The sequence below is a fragment of the Lepidochelys kempii genome, chromosome 3, assembly GCF_965140285.1.
Source record: "Lepidochelys kempii isolate rLepKem1 chromosome 3, rLepKem1.hap1, whole genome shotgun sequence".
Lineage (NCBI taxonomy): Eukaryota > Metazoa > Chordata > Testudines > Cheloniidae > Lepidochelys > Lepidochelys kempii.
In genome coordinates, this window is record NC_136382.1 from 191,316,320 (window position 1) to 191,336,469 (window position 20,150).

A 20,150-nucleotide genomic window follows, 5' to 3' on the forward strand; every position below is an offset into this window, starting at 1 on the left:
GTGTGTGTGTGTGTGTATACATACATACAAGGTAAATGCTCAGAACTTTATATATATATATATATATATATATATATATATATATATATATATTAAGTTCTAAGTTCTGAGCATTTACCTTGTATTGTTTTATGGCTGCCTTCCTAGGCACAGTTAATTTGTCCTTTCTTGCACTTAATTTAAGCTTAATGGTGACTAGAAGTAGCTCTAATGCTAGCATGTCCATAGCAGCACAATTACACAAAAATAGGTGTGGAGGTGACACTAAGTGTCAGTACCCATTATGCTTGCCTTTGTACAAATACAGAGTAAAATTTGGCCCTTGCCCTCAAGATTTTACAGTCTAACCAAGGCAAGATGAAGTTAGTGGGTGAAGGTGGAAAAAAAACATATTTTATCTTTCACAGACCAGATTGCCTCACTGCTAAATACTCTTTTTTTCTGGGGTTTAAAAGAAAGTCAGTCTCTCTCATTTTTCAGTGGGAGGAAATTAAGTCTAGAACAGTGTATAGTCTAGTTAAGTCAAGTCTAGTTTTAAAAACTATTTTTTAAAAAAAAGCTTCAAAAGTACACATTGATCAAGAAATCATCTAACTTTACAATTTTTACATAACCATTTCATTGCTGCCTATTGTGCCCTGGTATCTAGGAACAAATGCACTTCCAGTGTTGTCCTGGGAACCAGTTCCTTTGCCATTTGAAGTGCAGAGAGTGGAATGAAATGGCAGTATTTAAAATAACATGGATGTGTTCCACATCAGCTGAGGCTAATGGCAAAGGAGTTAAAATATCCCTCAACCTTTGTGTGTTTTTTTTTTTTCTACTCCCTCTATCCTCCAAACATTTGAATGATACAATTCCACCCTGCCACTAGATACCAAAGAAGATGCTCACTAGCCCAGAGAGCAAGAGATCTACAGAGACTATTTGTATGTCTCTTACTTTGCTACTAACCATCGGACAGCTCTTGCACTAACTTGATAGTTTTATATCATTTCTAGTTCTTATGACTTTCATAGCTTGAGGTGGGCGGTGGCAATGTCTGATGTCTCTGAGTTGCAGTGTCCTGAAATTGTTCTTATATTAACTTATGCCCTTGGCACTAGGTAATAGTTTGGGATGCTTCATGATGTCTGAATTTAATGCTGATTGTCCTACAACATGTTCTTGCTATGGTAGCTCTTCTGTGAAGGTGTGTTGTTGTTCTTCTTGCTTTTTGTTTTTCTCTCCAAACTTCATTGATACAAATATAGGACTAAAAACTCTTCACAATATAATGTGCAGCCTGACTGTGCATCTTTTATTACAGAGATAAAACTTGGGAAGTCCATGAGTATTTGATCAGTCTTTATGAGGAATTAAAATCTTGGCGAGATGTGTACTGGCGCCTCTGGGGGACTATCAATTGGCTGAGTTGTTCAAGATGTAATCAAGTGGGTATTATTGTTTTCACTCACTTGTTTTGTGGCAGCATGGGAACAAAACCAACATAATAATTTTATGGGTGGATGGAGAGGGTTTGTGCTTTAACTCATAATTAAGAACTCTTTTTCTAGAGGGCCTCATTTTGGTAGAAAAATACCTTCCTCTTCCCCAGATTTAATCTATCAATTTTGAGACCAGTAAGACTTTTTTTGTGTGTGTAGCTTATAGAGTGGGAAACATAATGTGATTTGTTATAAAAACTACGGAGCAACAGCTGCTCCCTAACTTTTTAAGCTCCTTCTTTGTGCCCCACCCAAATACAATTCAGGTAGCCAGAAAAAAATGGGAAATGAGCTTGTACTGGAATATCTGAAGTTTAAATGAAAACAGTATGACTAAATTAGGACTAATCTCTGACCAGGTTTGAATATGCAGCTCATAGCTGTCTGCGAGAGGTAAATAATTGATCTATATCTAATGTACTCCAAAATTCTGACTTTAACAGGCAACGTGACTCTTTTTTTTTTTTTTTTTAAATGTATATATAGTCTTTCCTATGTACCGAATTTTCTCACTGCCAGTACCATACCCAGCCAGTTCTTTATCCTGGTGTGGCAAGCTCATTGGGTACAACTGGCACTGGAATATATCCCTGCTGTAACCAAAAAATTCTTCGATTTGATCCTACTCCACTTCCAAAGGTACTACTTTAATGTTACACTTTTAGCAATGATTCAGCTTAGAGCTGGATCATGATGTAAAGATCCTCACTGATGTCAGGGGCAGTGGCCTAGGAGGGAGATTGACTCCTTGCGGACCTTCTGGCCTCTCTGCTGCTCTGGGGGGAGTGCAATATACTGAGTCTGTTCACACTGTATCGTACATTCCCTGGCAGGCGTGTTGGGGAGCGAAGTCTCTCCCCGAACCTGCATGTGGAGTGCGGGATCTGGAGGCTCTCCAGAGCTGCTTTCCCTTCCTGCGCTGCTACCTGCTGTGATTCAGGTGGCTGGAATAATGGGGCACATATGTCCTTTATGCCATTTGCCACCACATAAAACAGGCCATGATTTGACCTATAGATACTTAATGCTGAAATTGGATATGAAAGGGTATTCTTTAAAGAATGGGCCAGTAAGCACAAAAGGAACTATCCTCTTGGAACAAGTTGTGCTTCTCAGGGAGTTTAAAAACTAAGTTCCCATTTAACTTTAGTTGGAGTAGGGTCAGGCCCATCAATTGAAACACACAGTGAGTTGTATATAGCTCTGTGTCCTGAGGAAGGTGCCTAGTGCTGGGGACTGTTAAATAGTTCTTAGAATATGGAATCCCTCGGTGCAGTACTTAGTGAAAGTAGTTTTTGTCGTAAACCAGTATATCTAACATAGTCTCTCGCTTTTATGACAGGGCTGTAAAGTGCGGGATCATGTGATCGGTTTACCGGCTGGAGGTGAAGGTGGGGATACTCTGCCATATCAAACTACTAAAATATTGAATGATCTGCTTCAGCATAGAGATGATGTTGTTGTTCCTTTTTCTAAAGATCAGAATAGGTGAGAACTGAATTAAAGCTACTGAAATTACTTAACATTTGACATTAGCACTTGAGTAAATTTACATTTGATTTTTTCCCCTCTTCTAAACGGACAATGTAGTGGAATTTTTAAAAGTTAACTAATATATTTCCAGTATTTTAATTAGAAATTGGGACAAGAAACAGAAATGTTGCTATCTGTTGCATTTGAAGCAGATGCTTGAAGCAATTCTGTCTTTGTAACAGTTCAATCTTGCTTCTATTCATATTTTCATATAGGTACTTCCCAATACACTAGCCATGTAGCTGTTCTGCAGATTATCCATAGCACAATGGGGAGGAAAAAAGGTCAGATTCTAAGATTTGTAAAATAGAAAAACTATCATTGTCTTATACTTCATGAACATTTCTTCCTTGTAGTGATTCTGGAATTGGGCTGTGTGATGAGAGAGGAATTGAATGTGATGTGCTGTTAGAACCAAATACACTGTGGGACCCAAAAACTGGAGAAATCAATGCTGTGAGTAATTGCTGCTTTTGTTTTGTTGTTTTCTCTCTCTCTATTAATGATTGTAGTGGACGCTTAGAAAACGCATCCAATCAAGAGCCCTACTGCTGTCTTAAAAATAACAAAAAACCCTATAATATATAAAAGTTTATATATTATAACTTTATAAACCTAGTTAATCTAAAACCTAGGTTTCAGGGACATTATCCGCTAATTTATGGGTTTAGTGGGGAGCAGGGAGGTTTTTATTTTTATTTATTTATTTTAAACAAAAGCTGTTAGAATTAATTAATGCCCACACATCTACACACAGACCATTCAGAAACTGAAGCTAGTTAGGAACCCCACAATCCTCTTAAGAAGTGAATCATGTAGAGATCCTGTTACACAAGTGCTCTCTTCTCCTCAGTGTGCTCAAAGTGGTATGTATAACGCTAAGTGAATTGAAATCTGGGTACTTGAGAGGCTGCCATGTCTCATGTCACATTTGAGATCAGAAGAGTTCCTCAAGTTGAAGCCCCTCACTTTAAACCTTGTAAAGTGCTTTGAGATCTACTGATGAAAAGTGCTATATAAGAGCTAGGTATGTATTATTAAATGAGGTGGGACTGCTGGCAGGGCATTCACCATTAAGGCCTCTTAGCTTTAGACTTCCTTTCCCTGTTTGGTCTGCCTGTATTTTTTTTTGTTTGTTTTATTTACATTTATTGGAAATTGCATTGAACATCAACAAAAAATTTTAAGACCCATATTAAGCATAACACTTAAAATAGATAAAATACTTAATTACCATTCTAAACTCCTCCTAATCTTGCTTGTCACAAAGCACACAGCTGATATTTTGTAAACTACTGAGTACTTCAGTGCCAATGGTACATGTTAAAACCCCCATATAAGACTTGTGTATTTTCTTAAGTCCCCAGAAGAGCCTCTTATTGTGTAAACAGCCTTTTCCAAGGGCAAACAGATACCAAGGTCATTGGTCCATTCTTCTGTTGATACACTAGATTATTTCCCCCAGTAACACACAACCCAGGTCTTCCCTACCAATGAATCCACTCCCACATTACACCAGTGCACTTTAAGTCAAGTTGGGATAGATCATTAATAATGCTAACCATGGTATAAAGAGAACCTCTGCAGTCTGTTGTATTTTTGCAGTCTTCATGCACTGTAGTCCATAACTTCTGAGTAACACAGCAGTTCCAGACAGTTGGCCTGAAACTGCCAGTAGCAGTAAGACTCAGCCTAGAGAAAACTACAAATATTTGCAAATGCTGGCCTAGACAGAATCTTGTGGTTAACTTGGGTTGTTGCTACCATAATATAAGTGTTTATTACTGGCTACATAGTTTTAGGTATTAAAGCAAATTCTAAAGTGATTTACCTAAGACTTTTAATTTACTATGTCTAGATTTAATTGAATACTAATTCAGATTTATGCACATGCTTAACTTTACACACTTGAGTAAAATTTCAATGGGGCTACTCCTTGCAAAATCCAGGATGTAGTTTACTTGAACAAATCATAGAATCATAGAATATCAGGGTTGGAAGGGACCTCAGGAGGTCATCTAGTCCAACCCCCTGCTCAAAGCAAGACCAATCCCCAATTTTTGCCCCAGATCCCAAATGGCCCCCTCAAGGATTGAACTCACAACCCTGGGTTTAGCAGGCCAATGCTCAAACCAATACTCCATTGTTTTTTATAAATCCATTTGAATCTCTTATTTTGTTTCACAGTGTATATTAACTTGACCACCTCTCTGCCTTTTGTATCTAGTTTCTTTCTCTGAAAAACTGGACTCTTCAGCTGGTTAGTAAAATAACTAGTTCATCCTGCTTTAAATTTTAATGTGTTTAAAAATGTTGTTGCTCTTTTATGTTAACAAATAACCTTGATGTCACTGCCATTTTTTCTATATCTGCTTTAATTTTTAAATTATAGGATAATGCATTTTCAGTGTAAGCTCTAAACATTATATATGTGGAGATGCTATAGTAATTGTTGCTTTATAAGTGTAGCAGATCTGGAGGTTAAACATTAATTTAATCAATATCTTTAAAAATTCCTTTAATTTTTTTTTCAAATGTTACAATGAAATCTTTAGGCAGCTGCAGTCCTATATATTTTCTTCCTTCCTATTATTGCTGCATTTCCTTTACTATTCATTGTCCTAGACAGCGGATTCTGAGATTGATGTTCCAAAATAAGTTCCTACAGCAAACTTGCTAACTACAATAAGAGTACTCTTTTTTTAAAAAAAGGAAAACAATATATATTTTCTTTTTATTCCACAGAGGAGCAGGGTTTGTTATGGACTAATTTTAAAAGAATTAAAATGTTCTTATTTTAAATCACTTTATAAATAACAGACAAACATCAGTCTTCCACGCTGCATTGTGCTGAGAACAATGGCCTAAACTTTCAAAAATGACTAATGACTTGGGGTGCCCTGCTTGAGACATCTTTATAGGGGCCTGATTTTTCAGAAAGTACTGAGCACCCACCCTCCAAAAAGGAGGGCTTTTTAAAGTGCATCAGATGGGGTACCCAGAATCACTAGTCATTCTTGGAAATGTAGGCTGATGAGCTCAATCCTGCACTGCTGCCAAGCCAGAAAGCAGCAATGCTCCAGTCACACCCCAGTATGTTGTAAAGGGGGTGGCATAGAGTTGGATATGCTAGGAGAGTTGGTTGGAATCTGATTAAGCTATTTTTGGGGCCCCTTTGTATTGCTCCATTAGTGCAAAAGTCTGTCTCAGAGCTGAGGATCTGGCCCAACATATAAAAACAATGTATATAGCTCCATACAGGAGCACAGTGTGTGGTGCTTGATGAGTACCTCTTTTCATGTGTGGTGCATATGTGTACACAAATTAGTGAAAGCAACATTGCATCTCGCTTATTAATTTGTCTTACAGTAGCTCAGCTATGCTGGGCACTGTACAAACATAGTACAGAAGGTCACTGCCACAGAGTGCTTTGATTGCAAAATACAGAGAAGATAATATAACCTAATGAAATGAGGAGTGTGGGTACCTTCTGCCATTTGCCTCTATGGTGACGGTCAAACATGCTTATTTTGAATCACCTATATTGGCACAGGCCAGTGCAACTTATCCAACACAACCTTGCATCCATTGAGCAGCTTCACACCAGGGATGCTCACCCCAGGGCAGAGCAGGTTGCATTGTTGCTGTTCTCCCTGTCTTCGAGACTAAGGTCAGAACCCAGTACATGTAAAACACATAGGCAAGGAAGCCTAGTTTAACAAAAATAGCTGGCACTCAGCCTTGTTTATCTGCAACAAAAAACTTAATGATATGGAAAACCTGTAGCGTTTGAGGAGATAGTGACCCTTTTTGGTACTTTATTCATGTTGCTTAGAAACAACAGTCATTACTATCAGAAGAGGAGGAGTATACCACTGGCTCAGAGGTCACTGAGGATGAAGTGGGGGATGAAGAGGAAGTCTACAAGAAACCAGGTACAATTATCTGTCTCTTATCTTTTCTTGGTAATTAGGGATTAGAATACAAGGCAGAAGTTTTCTTTTTTGTAAAAGAACTTCAATTAGAAATAAATAAAATAAACCCTATCACAAAATGTCTCACTTGAATTTATATTTTTATTTTTTTTCTCTGAGACATGTATTAAATACACAGATTTACCTATATTCTTCTATTCATCAGCTCCAGCAGTAAACGCTCACAAATGGGAAAGTACACATATCCAATGTTCTCATACCAGTGAGACAGATTAAAGCTATATTCTGTATGGTCTATTCCCTTCCCTGGAAGGGTTGCTATCAGAGCTGTTTTATCCCTCCTGTCACCTCCTAAATTAATGTTACAGAAGTGGGACCTCAGGTTACTAGCCATGTAGCTGTGTCATTTGCAGAGTCCCACTCCTTCATCCGCACACACTGTTTATTGATCTTCTGTTGTAAGGACCAGAAGTGAAAGGCAGGCTGCCTCAGTTCTCCTAAGATTGCACTGATTCTTCCCCCTGACTTGCACAGTCTGACTCAGACATACAAAGGCCTACCATGGCCTGCAGGAAGTAAGTGCTGCAGGACTGACCACTCTCCTGGCCACCCAAGCAGGAGACAAGACAGGAAATCCAGAGGAAGGCATGAAGAAGCATGTGGCTCTTAGTTTCCATCACAACAGATAGGATGTGAAGAAGGGCCTTGATTTCAAATTGGGTGGGTGGAAGACTGAGGATTTTGGGAAAGAGGAGGGAGGGCTCTTAGGGCCAAGAACTTTCTGCTGTTCTTTGAGTGGTGAGGGTGGGGGTAGAGAGGAGGATGGAGACTGGTGTGTTGACATGGATAGAGAGAGGTAAAATCAGAAAAGTGCTTCTTAAGAAGTGATGTCCTCGGAGAAGAGGAAACTAAACAAGGTAGAGTATTATATTGTATAAGGAAAAGCAACTGAAAAAGACACATGGAGAAAATAGCCAACATATACAACAGAAGAAAAGTAGAGAGAGAGAAATTTAAATGGAGGATAGGGAGGGAAGAAAATCCCAAAACAAGGGAGATGTAGTGAGTGATGTTTTAATGTAAAAATGATGCAGACCTCTTGTAAAATTCAGTTGTTTGATATTTTATATATATATTGTGTGTGTGTAATAATACATTCTCTCAAACAGAACCTTGCTAATTCTCAATCAGGAAACGGGTAATCCATTAAGCAAAAATTCTAGAGTGCACTAGTAAGATTTTTACAAATCACATAGTAGAATGTTTGCTAGTGAACAATGAAGTGTTAGTTAAAACTAAATTACATGTCAGGAAAAAATACCAAATTACATTTTGTGAGATACTACCCTTGTGACTTTTTTGATCATTCACTTATTCAACTAATTCACAAAATTCTTCAACTTGCAATGGATCTTCCAGACATTAGTGCAAATTAGTGAGGTGTGTGTTGATCATGCTTATTATAGTGTTGCCTAAGGGCCAATTGAGATTGGTGCCCTGTTGTACTAGACTCCATACAAACATAGAATAAAAGACAGTTCCTTCCCCAAAGAGTAAACAATCTAAATAGACAAGACAAAGGGTGGGAAAAGGAATATAACATACAAGCAGAGTGAAGAGTGTGCTGCCTGGTAGATGGCGTATTTAGGACCATGGTTTTCTTATGTTGTTTAAATCCTTTTCGTGGGTTATGATAAGAGGGAATTAACTAGATGGAAACACAAAGGAAGGAAAGGGGACATAAGGGGCTGGAGCAATCAGTCTGCACAGGGCAGAGAATGTCCACAGTGAAAACTTCAAAAAGCATTCTGATGATGTCATCAAGACTTTTGGTCCCTACTTGCATTCTTAGGGATGTATTCAGTGTATGCATGTTTACATTATATTTACAATAGGAAGTGTATATATTACATATAATTTCTTTGTACTGTAAACTTCAGCTCATGCTTCAGCTTTCTTAGGGGAAGCATGTGAGTGGGTTTTGCCTTTGTGCTTTGTGGATGTTGGTCCCATTTTATCATTATCCACCCCATAGCTTTACCAAGGAGGGAGAATATCCAAGTCACTGACTCATATGTGTGCAGGAATGTGGAAGTCACTATGCGCAGCCAGTGTGATTTAAATATTTTAAATATTGAGAATTGTTTGCTACTAAATAGTGTTTTAATTAACAGGGAGAAAAGAGAAGCCAAAGAAGTTAATCAAACATCCAAAGAAACAAGTTTCTTCACCTAGTGTTCAAAAAAAGGAGAAACCAATGGAGAAGGTAAATCTAAGTTGTGAAATGGACTGTTCAACTCAGTCCAATGAGGAATTTTTCTTTAATTTTTGCAGCTAGTCTTAAATGTATTCACTAATGCATTTTTCTGTTTTTTGACAGTCAAATTCTCGAGATGCATCTCCATTCATGTAAGTATTTCTCCAAGTCCTGGGTGAAACATCCTGCTTAGCAAAATACTACTGACAACACTTTTGTTTGTCTCTTGTTACCAGTGTGAGTATGCAGCAGAATAAGTGGGATGCTTCTAGATCACTGAGATTCAACCAAGATGCTCAAAGAGAAGATGGTAAGATTTCATTAGTTTAGCTTTCATAATGTTAGAGGAAAAAATAGAATTCTGTTATGCAACTACATAACTATTTCAGTAAAGTACTCTGCTTAGGTATGTCAAGGCTGAATGTGATTTCAAACTAGTTTTATACTGGTACAACTACATTGACTTCTACAAAAATTGCTTCCATCGACATGCATGGGCTGAAATTGTGGAAAAGCAGCATCACTTGCCCCGTAACCTCAGCCGTGCTGAACACAATGCCATCGACAGCCTCAGGAACAACTCTGACATCATAATCAAAAAGGCTGACAAAGGAGGTGCTGTCGTCATCATGAATAAGTTGGAATATGAACAAGAGGCTGCTAGGCAGCTCTCTAACTCCACATTCTACAGCCCATTATCCTCTGATCCCACTGAGGGTTACCAAAAGAAACTATACCATCTGCTTAAAAAACTCCCTGAAAAAGCACAGGAACAGATCTGTGCAGACACATACCTAGAATCCCAAACAGGGGTATTCTGTTTGCTACCCAAGATCCATAAACCTGGAAATTCTGGACGTCCCATCATATCAGACATTGGCACCCTAACAGGATTGTCTAGCTATGTGGACTCTCTCCTCAGGCCCTACGCTATCAGCACTCCCAGCTATCTTCGAGACACCACTGACTTCCTGAGGAAACTACAATCCATCGGTGATCTTCCAGAAAACATCGTCCTGGCCACTGTGGCTATAGAAGCCCTCTACACCAACATTCCACACAAAGATGGACTACAAGCTATCAGGAACAGTATCCCCGATAATGTCACGGCAAACATGGTGGCTGCCCTTTGTGACTTTGTCCTCACCCACAACTATTTCACGTTTGGGGACAATATCAAGTCAGCGGCACTGCTATGGGTACCCGCATGGCCCCACAGTATGCCAACATTTTTATGGCTGACTTAGAACAATACTTCCTTAACTCTTGTCCCCTAACGCCCCTATTCTACTTGTGCTATATTGATGATCTCTTCATCATCTGGACCCATGGCAAAGAAGCCCTTAAGGAATTCCACCATGATTTCAACCATTTCCATCCCACCATCAACCTCAGCCTAGACCAATCCACACAAGCGGTCCATTTCCTGGGCACTACTGTGCTAATAAGCGATGGTCATATAAACACCACCCTATACCAGAAACCTACTGACCGCTACACTTACCTACATGCTTCCAACTTCCATCCAGGACGCACCACACGATCCATTGTCTACAGCCAAGCTCTAAAGATACCACCGCATTTGCTCCAATCCCTCAGACAGAGACAAACACCTACAAGATCTCTATCAAGCATTCTTAAAACTACAATAGCCACCTGCTGAAGTGAAGAAACAGAGTGACAGAGCCAGAAGAGTACCCAGAAGTCACCTACTGCAGGACAGGCCCAACAAAGAAAATAACAGAACGTCACTTGCTGTCACCTTCCGCCTCCAACTAAAACCTCTCCAATGCATCATCAAAGATCTCCAACCTATCCTGAAAAATGATCCCTCACTCTCACAGATCTTGGGAGACAGACTAGTCCTCGCTTACAGACAGCCCCCCAACCTGAAGCAAATACTCTCCAGCAACCACACCACGCAAGAAAAACACTAACCCAGAAACCTATCCTTGCAGCAAAGCCTGATGCCAATTCTGTCCACATATTTATTCAAGTGACACCATCATAGGACCTAATCAAATTAGCCACGCCATCATGGGCTCGTTCACCTGCACATCTACCAATGTGATATATGCCATCATGTGCCAGCAATGCCCCTCTGCCATGTAGATTGGCCAAACCGGACAGTCTCTACACGCAAGAATAAATGGACACAAATCTGACATCAGGAATCCTAACATTCAAAAACCGGTAGGAGAACACTGCAACCTCTCTGGCTACTCAGTAAAAGATTTAAAGGTGGCAATTTTGCAACGGGTAAAGCTTCAAAAACAGACCCCAATGAGAAACTGCTGAGCTTGAATTAATATGCAAACGAGATACCATTAACTTGGGTTTGAATAGAGAGTGGGAGTGGCTGGGTCATTACACATATTGAATCTATTTCCCCATGTTAAGTATCCTCACACCTTCTTGTCAACTGTCTAAATGGGCCATCTGGATTATCACTACAAAAGTTTTTTTTTCTCCTGCTGATAATAGCTCATCTTAATTAATTAGCCTCTTACAGTTGGTATGGCTACTTCCACCTTTTCATGTTCTCTGTATGTGTATGTACGTATATATGTGTGTATATACATGTATATATCTTCTTACTATATGTTCCATTCTATGCATCTGATAAAGTGAGCTGTAGCCCACAAAAGCTTATGCTCAAATAAATTTGTTAGTCTCTAAGGTGCCACAACTACTCCTGTTCTTTTTGCGGATACAGACTAACACGGCTGCTACTCTGAAACTTGTTTGGAGTTACTTCTAACTAAGATGAGTTAGTGAGAGGAGAACTGGGTGTCCTTTATGACTCTAAAAAACTGTATATTATGAAACTTGGTTAGGTTAAATTTTTAAATGCTTATTGACAGTTGCAAAAAAACCTGGAAACGATAGTAAACCACACCACCATTTCAAGTCTGGAACTTAATTTCTGCCATTCCTAATGCAAGCCTATTGATATTTTATTCAGTCATATTAGCAACTATGCATGAATTTTGGGTCTCATCTGTCCATGTAGCTTTGCAAGAGCAAAGAGATTATCCTTTGCAACAAAAGGCTTATGACAGAAGGAAGGCATGATTCTGATCTCAGTCATGACAGTGTAAAACACTGAGTAATTCCACTGAAGTCAATAGTTGCATTGATGTCATATTCTCCTCTCACCCCTGGGGTCTGATCCCCACCTGATGTAAATTTCTGCAGCTCCATGTAATAGAATGGCCCTATGCTGACTTACACAAGCTGAGGTTCTGTCCTGTAGTGACTCATGTCTATTGAATTTTATGTTGGCCCAGATATTCTGTACTTGATTCCATGAAATATGAAAAAAACATTGCAGATGATATCTCTAAAGTGGATCTCCGCATGTACTCTGATTAATATTTATGTATAGCATATATTATTCTGTTAAAAAATTGTGATAAGTGCTAGAATTCAGTTGCAGCCACGCTTTATGCTACACAATGACTTCAAAATCTTCTTGAACTCACAAAATGTTGGTGCAGCAAGGATGGCACTCCAGGCAATGATACCTCAGGATCAGATTAGCACTAGTCTCTTCTTTCCCACAGGAGAAAAATATTTTCTCTCTGTAACAAAAGGTAAAGAGAAAATATTCATCACCTCACATGCTGAGAGATTGACTAATGCAAATGGATAGCCTGGGTCCCCTGGCAGGAGTAAACTTGGGAGGAAGTTCCACAGTTACAGACAGGAGACGGAAAAGTTCCTTAACTGTGGTTTTGTATTTTTAGTTTGTATTAAATGGCAGCTGTTTGGAATGTCAGAACGAAGTCCTGGAGAGAGAGAGACAGATGAGGGGGCAGGTGATGTGGTCATAAGTGTGTGGTAATTGCCTGGGCATATAAATTGCATGGGTATGTGATAAATTGTTTATCACATGGATATTGCCTCCATATGTATGCTTTGTGAATGCCTCTCTCCCGATCTCTTAGTTTATAAAGAAGTAAGATCATACTGTTCTGTGTTGCTTTTCCTCACTACTGTATGGAGTTGAAAGTTGTGGTCTCAGTAAACTACCGAGTTTCCTTTGCTTTTCCATTTCTTTTAGAAATCTATGCTGCCTCAAAACCATTCTCCTAGATCTGGCAGTGCAATGGATGTAGATAGGTCCCTGCTCCTGCATGGAGCCCAACTGAAGCTGCGTTACACTGCAGAATCAGGACCTTACTTTGGATCATAGCTGCTCATGCTTTGCACATGAGCCAAGAATAAAGCCACTCATTTCTCTGTATAGTGGATTATTAGTAATATATGCATAATCTCCTTCCTCATGTTTATGGCTCTTCATCTTGGTAGTAAGGAATATTTAGAATATTGATATTTCTTTTATTACTTGCAGATCAGCGAAGGATGTGTGAGATCACAGGTCACCTAATAAAAATGAGATTGGGAGACCTGGACCGGGTCAAGTCAAAGGAAGGCAAAGAAGTAAAACTTTATATTACGGTCATATTAGCTTGATATTTTAGCCAGATCTCTTGAATTCATGCATTTTCAGTACCAGAAAATGAGATTTAGGTTTTTTCAGGTGTCTGGAAGACTTAAGTTTTAACATGACTTTGATCAGGTTTTAATAGTTTAAAGTGATTTTTTTTTCCCTAAAACACTTGGTCAGAAAAAGTTTCGAAAGGTCACTACTTCAAAACCTGTTGACCCAAGAAGTAGGATGGGTTTGGAGGGGCCAAGTATCAGGCACTGGGAGCACAGCAAGATGCAAAGTCTTTATGGTTCTTTCTTAATCAGAGCCAGATCAATGGCTACTGTGCATGATTGCAGGCTCATGCGCCTTAACAATGGGGCTCTGAAGGGATACAATATGATCTTTGCCATCTCCTTTTGGAAGACTTGCTTCTGCAAATATAAATCAGTTACCTAAAAACTAATAACTTTTAGAAAGTCACTGATTCTACTGGAATAGCTAAATGATTTGATCTCCCTGTACTGCAGCATGCAGGTGGCATTTACTCTAGACTTGAAGCTCAGATAAAAGCCTCAGCGCAAGTCAATGCTCGACAAAATAGCACAGAGAAAAACATAAGGTAAGTTGTTGTTTAAGTGGCAGTAAAAGGCAGGATGTGTATTTTGGGGCGTTTTTTTTTAAAAAGCCTTCTGTGACCAGAGTCCTAGTGGGGAGCCAGCTGTGGTGACTCCATTAGGGTGAACTGCAAAGAATGGGGCAGATAATCCCCAAAAAGCCGGTGAATATTCCAATACTTGGATTTACCAAGCCATCATAAAACAGCTTCTTTATTACCTTACTGGTTACTCAGAAGTCCAAACAACACAGTTCCCTTAAAGTGATCCAGCCTCAGGCCTCCATCCAGGTACCTAAGTCAAACATGATGATTTCTGAAAATCCTATTTCATCGTGTAAAAGAAAAGGTTCTACCGATCCCAAAGGCTCGTACACATTACCTCGCAGGTTATTGATTATTCCAGATCTTAACCAAATACATGCTACAGCCACTTCTTATTAACTAAACTAAAATTTATTTAAAAATAAGAGTGAGAGTATGGTTAAAAGATCAATATACATACAGACATGAGTTCAATTCTTAAGATTCAGATTCATAGCAGAAATGGTGAGCTTTGTAGTTGCAAAGAGTTCTTTCAGAAATTGTTCATACATCATAGTTCAATGTCCAAATATCATATTCAGGGCGTACCACCATAATGGAACCTCAGTCTTGCAACTCAAACTTTCCCCAGGAAGCCTAAGCAGATCTGAGATGACAGAATCAGGACCCAAGGATCTTTTATACAATTTCATGTCCTCTTTGACAAGTTGGGATTTCCTTGGGGAACAAACAGTAATTAAGATAAAAAGAAAAGGACTGCTTGTGGCACCTTAGAGACTAACCAATTTATTTGAGCATAAGCTTTCGTGAGCTACAGCTCACTTGCATCCGATGAAGTGAGCTGTAGCTCATGAAAGCTTATGCTCAAATAGAATCATAGAATATAGAATCATAGAATATCAGGGTTGGAAGGGACCCCAGAAGGTCATCTAGTCCAACCCCCTGCTCGAAGCAGGACCAATTCCCAGTTAAATCATCCCAGCCAGGGCTTTGTCAAGCCTGACCTTAAAAACCTCTAACGAAGGAGATTCTACCACCTCCCTAGGTAACGCATTCCAGTGTTTCACCACCCTCTTAGTGAAAAAGTTTTTCCTAATATCCAATCTAAACCTTCCCCACTGCAACTTGAGACCATTACTCCTTGTTCTGTCATCTGCTACCATTGAGAACAGTTTAGAGCCATCCTCTTTGGAACCCCCTTTCAGGTAGTTGAAAGCAGCTATCAAATCCCCCCTCATTCTTCTCTTCTGCAGGCTAAACAATCCCAGCTCCCTCAGCCTCTCCTTATAACTCATGTGTTCCAGTCCCCTAATCATTTTTGTTGCCCTTCGCTGGACTCTCTCCAATTTATCCACATCCTTCTTGAAGTGTGGGGCCCAAAACTGGACACAGTACTCCAGATGAGGCCTCACCAATGTCGAATAGAGGGGAACGATCACGTCCCTCGAAGTGCTTGCTATGCCCCTACTTATACATCCCAAAATGCCATTGGCCTTCTTGGCAACAAGGGCACACTGCTGACTCATATCCAGCTTCTCGTCCACTGTCACCCCTAGGTCCTTTTCCGCAGAACTGCTGCCTAGCCATTCGGTCCCTAGTCTGTAGCTGTGCATTGGGTTCTTCCGTCCTAAGTGCAGGACCCTGCACTTATCCTTATTGAACCTCATCAGATTTCTTTTGGCCCAATCCTCCAATTTGTCTAGGTCCTTCTGTATCCTATCCCTCCCCTCCAGCGTATCTACCACTCCTCCCAGTTTAGTATCATCCGCAAATTTGCTGAGAGTGCAATCCACACCATCCTCCAGATCATTTATGAAGATATTGAACAAAACCGGCCCCAGGACCGACCCTTGGGGTACTCCACTTGATACCGGCTGCCAACTAGACATGGAGCCATTGATCACTACCCGTTGAGCCCGACAATCTAGCCAGCTTTCTACCCACCTTATAGTGCATTCATCCAGCCCATACTTCCTTAACTTGCTGACAAGAATACTGTGGGAGACCGTGTCAAAAGCTTTGCTAAAGTCAAGAAACAATACATCCACTGCTTTCCCTTCATCCACAGAACCAGTAATCTCATCATAAAAGGCGATTAGATTAGTCAGGCATGACCTTCCCTTGGTGAATCCATGCTGGCTGTTCCTGATCACTTTCCTCTCATGCAAGTGCTTCAGGATTGATTCTTTGAGGACCTGCTCCATGAAATAAATTTGTTAGTCTCTAAGGTGCCACAAGTACTCCCTTTTCTTTTTGTGGATACAGACTAACACAGCTGCTACTCTGAAACAGATCTATTAGTCATCTCTCTGTCCACTTCAAAAATTCCCACATCAGTTACCGATTTGGCATTGTTCCAAAGCCCCATCCTTATTACATGAGGATCAGAAAAAAAAATCACTGAGAGTCTGACACCTTGTATGTGAGCATTTAGTCTGGGGCCAATGTTCTACTCACTACTTGGTGGTCAAGTGGTGAATCTTAGAAATAGAGTTTTATAATGGATCTGCTGATAGCTCTTTCTTAACCAGAGCCAGAGCATGCCTAGTGTGCAGTGAAAATTGATATGATTTCATTTCATACTGAAACCTGTAAGGAGTCCCTGTAAATCTTTTTGCATCTGCATGCACGCACATGTATGAAGATACTTCTGCGGGGCTTTCTCTGAAAAGCAGGTATTTGATGGCCAAGCACTGATAAATATTTATCTTTTATACAAGGATACAAATGGGTGACTAGAGATGCCATGGTATAAAGGGACAATGAGCATAACAGTATAATGTACTGTTTCTCCCTTCTGTGTTGTACTTGAATGTTTAGGGTTTAGGATTTTGACAAAAATCATAAAATGGTTTCATACAGTGAACTATCAAACTGACTATTATAATTCGCAACAATTAATCCTGTATCATGATAAAAGTATCTCCACATGTGTATGTACTATTTATTTTAAATCCAGGTCTAAATCTCGCTTTGGTCAAGGCCGTCCAACCTGAGGAACCTCAGGAAGAAATCCTAGCCAGAATCATTGCTACTTCCTGGAACTGTACTGTACTCCAATACAGAGAATGCATTCTCCAAAAGCTTTTAAGTGACTTATTTATTATTTATTACTGTAAGCCATGTAAATTATTCTGCTATGATGAATGAATGCAAAATCCAGAAAGGTCTAATACTTATTTTAATTGTAAATACAGTTTCTTAGGTTGCTTTTTTAGGCTATTGTGTTAAGCTACATAGAAAACATTTTATAAACCAGCAAAGTTAAAATATTTGAAAATCCTTGCTTATTGAGGAGTGGTGCTTATAAACTACTCTAGACCATCACTTTTAACTGCTAGACATTTTAAAATGAAGAAACTACTGAATTATGAGTGCAATCAGTAATGTTTTAAATGCATCATCTAGTATTGTGATTTGAATTATACATCTTGGGCTGAGTCTGGGGGTGATCTTTCTTGCTTACACTGGTTTGACTGATGTAACTTTATTAAAGTCCATGGAATTACTTCTGATTGACAAGGCTATAAGTTAAATCAGAATCAGGCCCCTAGGCTTTCCTCCCCATGTCCACACAACTTCCATTCGTGCTAAGGTGAACATCCAGGGGGATTAGACCCCTAAAATTCATGTGAAATGAACCTACTAAGGGTATGATAACTTTACATCTTGCATGAGGTATTCATTTTCTCAACTTTAATGCATGGAAAACAACATTCATTCTCATTTTGCTCGTGACACTTCTCCTGCATCACACAGTTCTTCGTTCCCTTTTGTTGTCTGGGCTTTAGAAGCATAGTAAAGCAGTTTCTTCCTTTAATGATACCAGTGCCACTGTAACTTTGCTAGCAGAGGTGGTGTAAGTTCTGTACCTTTTGAAAGAGACATCTTGCCTATGTAGATCTGGGCCAGGAAATATGTTTCTAGACCTGTCTGAATGGTTCTGATACGGTTCTACTGGAGCAGTAGGGTCCATGTTTGTTTTAGTGCACGGTCCAGTAGTACCGGAATGGAACAACTTGCCTGGGAAAAAATCATGTTTGTTCAAAGGAAATTGCAATAAAGCAGTATTTTGAAAACCACATTCTAATTTTTCTAACCAAGTAAAAAGAGCACTCAGGGAAAACTTATTCCAGATCATAATCATTCAATAAAATGTGTGTTTGGAAATAAGCTCAAAATCTCTGCTGGGGGGTGGGGGGAGGAATCCTTCCTTAAAATGTATTCTTTATTTGCAAGCCTTTATTTGGCTTGTTTCTAGAATTTTAAATAATAAATTGAAATTGGAAATTAGGCATGGTGGTGATTGCGAGAGGGTGCAGGTTCATTAAAAATAAGTGTTAGCTCTGTTTACATGTGTTCTTCCAAGTTAACATCCATCCAGAATTCACTGAAACCAAGGGAAGGACTTCTGTTGACTTCAGTGACCTTTGGCTTGGGGTATGATTGGTAGGTGCAGCAGTGTTTTATCTTACATTCCTAAGAGACATGGTTTTATCAAAGCCTATTGTTTGTTTGTTTGCAAAAAAAAAAAATCAGTTTTGTGTTTTAGAAGTTGTTTATATTAAATATTATTTGAAAGCCAATGGTTTATAATTCACTGTGCAAAAATGTGTTAGTTTTCTAGCTTGTAAGAAGTCTCTCTCAAGCTGTACATGTAAACTTTGCTCAGCAAATTGAACAAGGGGGCGGGTGTTTGTGTGTGTAAAAGATTTTTTAACAACTACTGACTGAAAAAAGGGAAAAAATTCTTTCCAGGACAGGAAAGTCTAATGCTTTGGTTTATGTCAAAATGTCATTTTTACATGCCAGTATCCTTCATCATAATCTATTCAAAATGTTTTTTTCTAAACATATGCCTGTAATATATATAGTGGAAGTGCAATTCATATTTTATTAAGTATTAGTAGTATTTTCTTTGACAAATTCCGTTAACTTTTATCCTGTATTAACTTTGAAGTCATGTCTCAGTTTAACTGAAATAAATGTTACTGATTTAAAAACACTTTGTTTTTAGTAGACTTACAAAGTCAAATACATCATATAGTGGGAAATGTTATTTTTGTTTCAGATCAATCATAATGATTCTTGTATGTCATTGTCCCTTCCTCAAAAATGTATAGATTCTTGGTCTCCCCTTGTTCTTTAAAGTAGCTGTCTAACTCTTCTTGAAGCACTATGTTACAGACTTCCTACCCCAGTTCTGAGAGCAGAAAAAAAAATGGTTGAACTTTAGTACACATACAATATGAAGTATATCCTGGTGTACAAGAATTGTGCAACTCTACAGGCCAGATCAAAAGCCCCATTGAAATAAATGGAAAGACACCCAGTGACTTCAACAGGCTTTCAGTTCAGCATCGCACGAGCCTCTTATGGTAACGACTAAAATGCGCAAATCTAAAACGAAGCCACACCCAAAAACATTCTCAACTTCACCTTCTAGTTACAGGGTGCTGATCATGTTTGCAAATAATCTTTTAGTGATGGCAACCCTAACTTAATAGTATGAGCATAGAGCAGCAGCACTGACCTATTTGACATGGGGCTGTTGCTGAGATTTGGCAGGAGAGATTGAACTGTAATGTGCTGGTTCCAATCCTTTCTCTTCAGAAGGTTGTAGAGTTCTACAAGGTTCAGTGCTGGGGCCCCTGTGGTCTGGAAGAGTGCAGCCCAGGTTGGGCCTGAAGCCAAGGCCCTTCCTCATGCAGGGGAGGGTGGGAGGCTGGGGGCCACATGGTGCAGCTGTGAGTGGCCAGGTTGAGGCAGTTTCCTGCTGTGGCCCTCCCCATTCCCCCTGCTGGAGGGGAAGGGCTGGGGTGGGGGGGTGTCACATGGTACC

At 39.4% G+C, this 20,150-nt stretch overlaps 1 protein-coding gene across 3 annotated transcripts in view; it reads left to right on the forward strand.

Moving 5' to 3' along the window:
- The window catches only part of SANBR (SANT and BTB domain regulator of CSR), a 47,724-nt gene extending 28,442 nt beyond the window's left edge, over positions 1 to 19,282 (forward strand). The window contains exons 10-21 of one of the 3 annotated variants that reach the window (XM_073339372.2): positions 1,310 to 1,433; positions 1,974 to 2,126; positions 2,830 to 2,975; positions 3,377 to 3,476; positions 5,248 to 5,280; positions 6,856 to 6,955; positions 9,130 to 9,221; positions 9,336 to 9,364; positions 9,449 to 9,522; positions 13,570 to 13,658; positions 14,178 to 14,269; positions 17,268 to 17,393. In XM_073339372.2, coding sequence (XP_073195473.1) covers positions 1,310 to 1,433; positions 1,974 to 2,126; positions 2,830 to 2,975; positions 3,377 to 3,476; positions 5,248 to 5,280; positions 6,856 to 6,955; positions 9,130 to 9,221; positions 9,336 to 9,364; positions 9,449 to 9,522; positions 13,570 to 13,658; positions 14,178 to 14,269; positions 17,268 to 17,304 — 1,069 coding nt within the window. In that variant the 3' untranslated portion in view covers positions 17,305 to 17,393. Of the gene's footprint in view, positions 1 to 1,309; positions 1,434 to 1,973; positions 2,127 to 2,829; positions 2,976 to 3,376; positions 3,477 to 5,247; positions 5,281 to 6,855; positions 6,956 to 9,129; positions 9,222 to 9,335; positions 9,365 to 9,448; positions 9,523 to 13,569; positions 13,659 to 14,177; positions 14,270 to 17,267 lie in introns of all 3 variants that reach the window. The other 2 variants (XM_073339374.2, XM_073339373.2) reach the window with 2 other exon arrangements.
- The last annotated feature ends 868 nt before the right edge of the window (positions 19,283 to 20,150 follow it).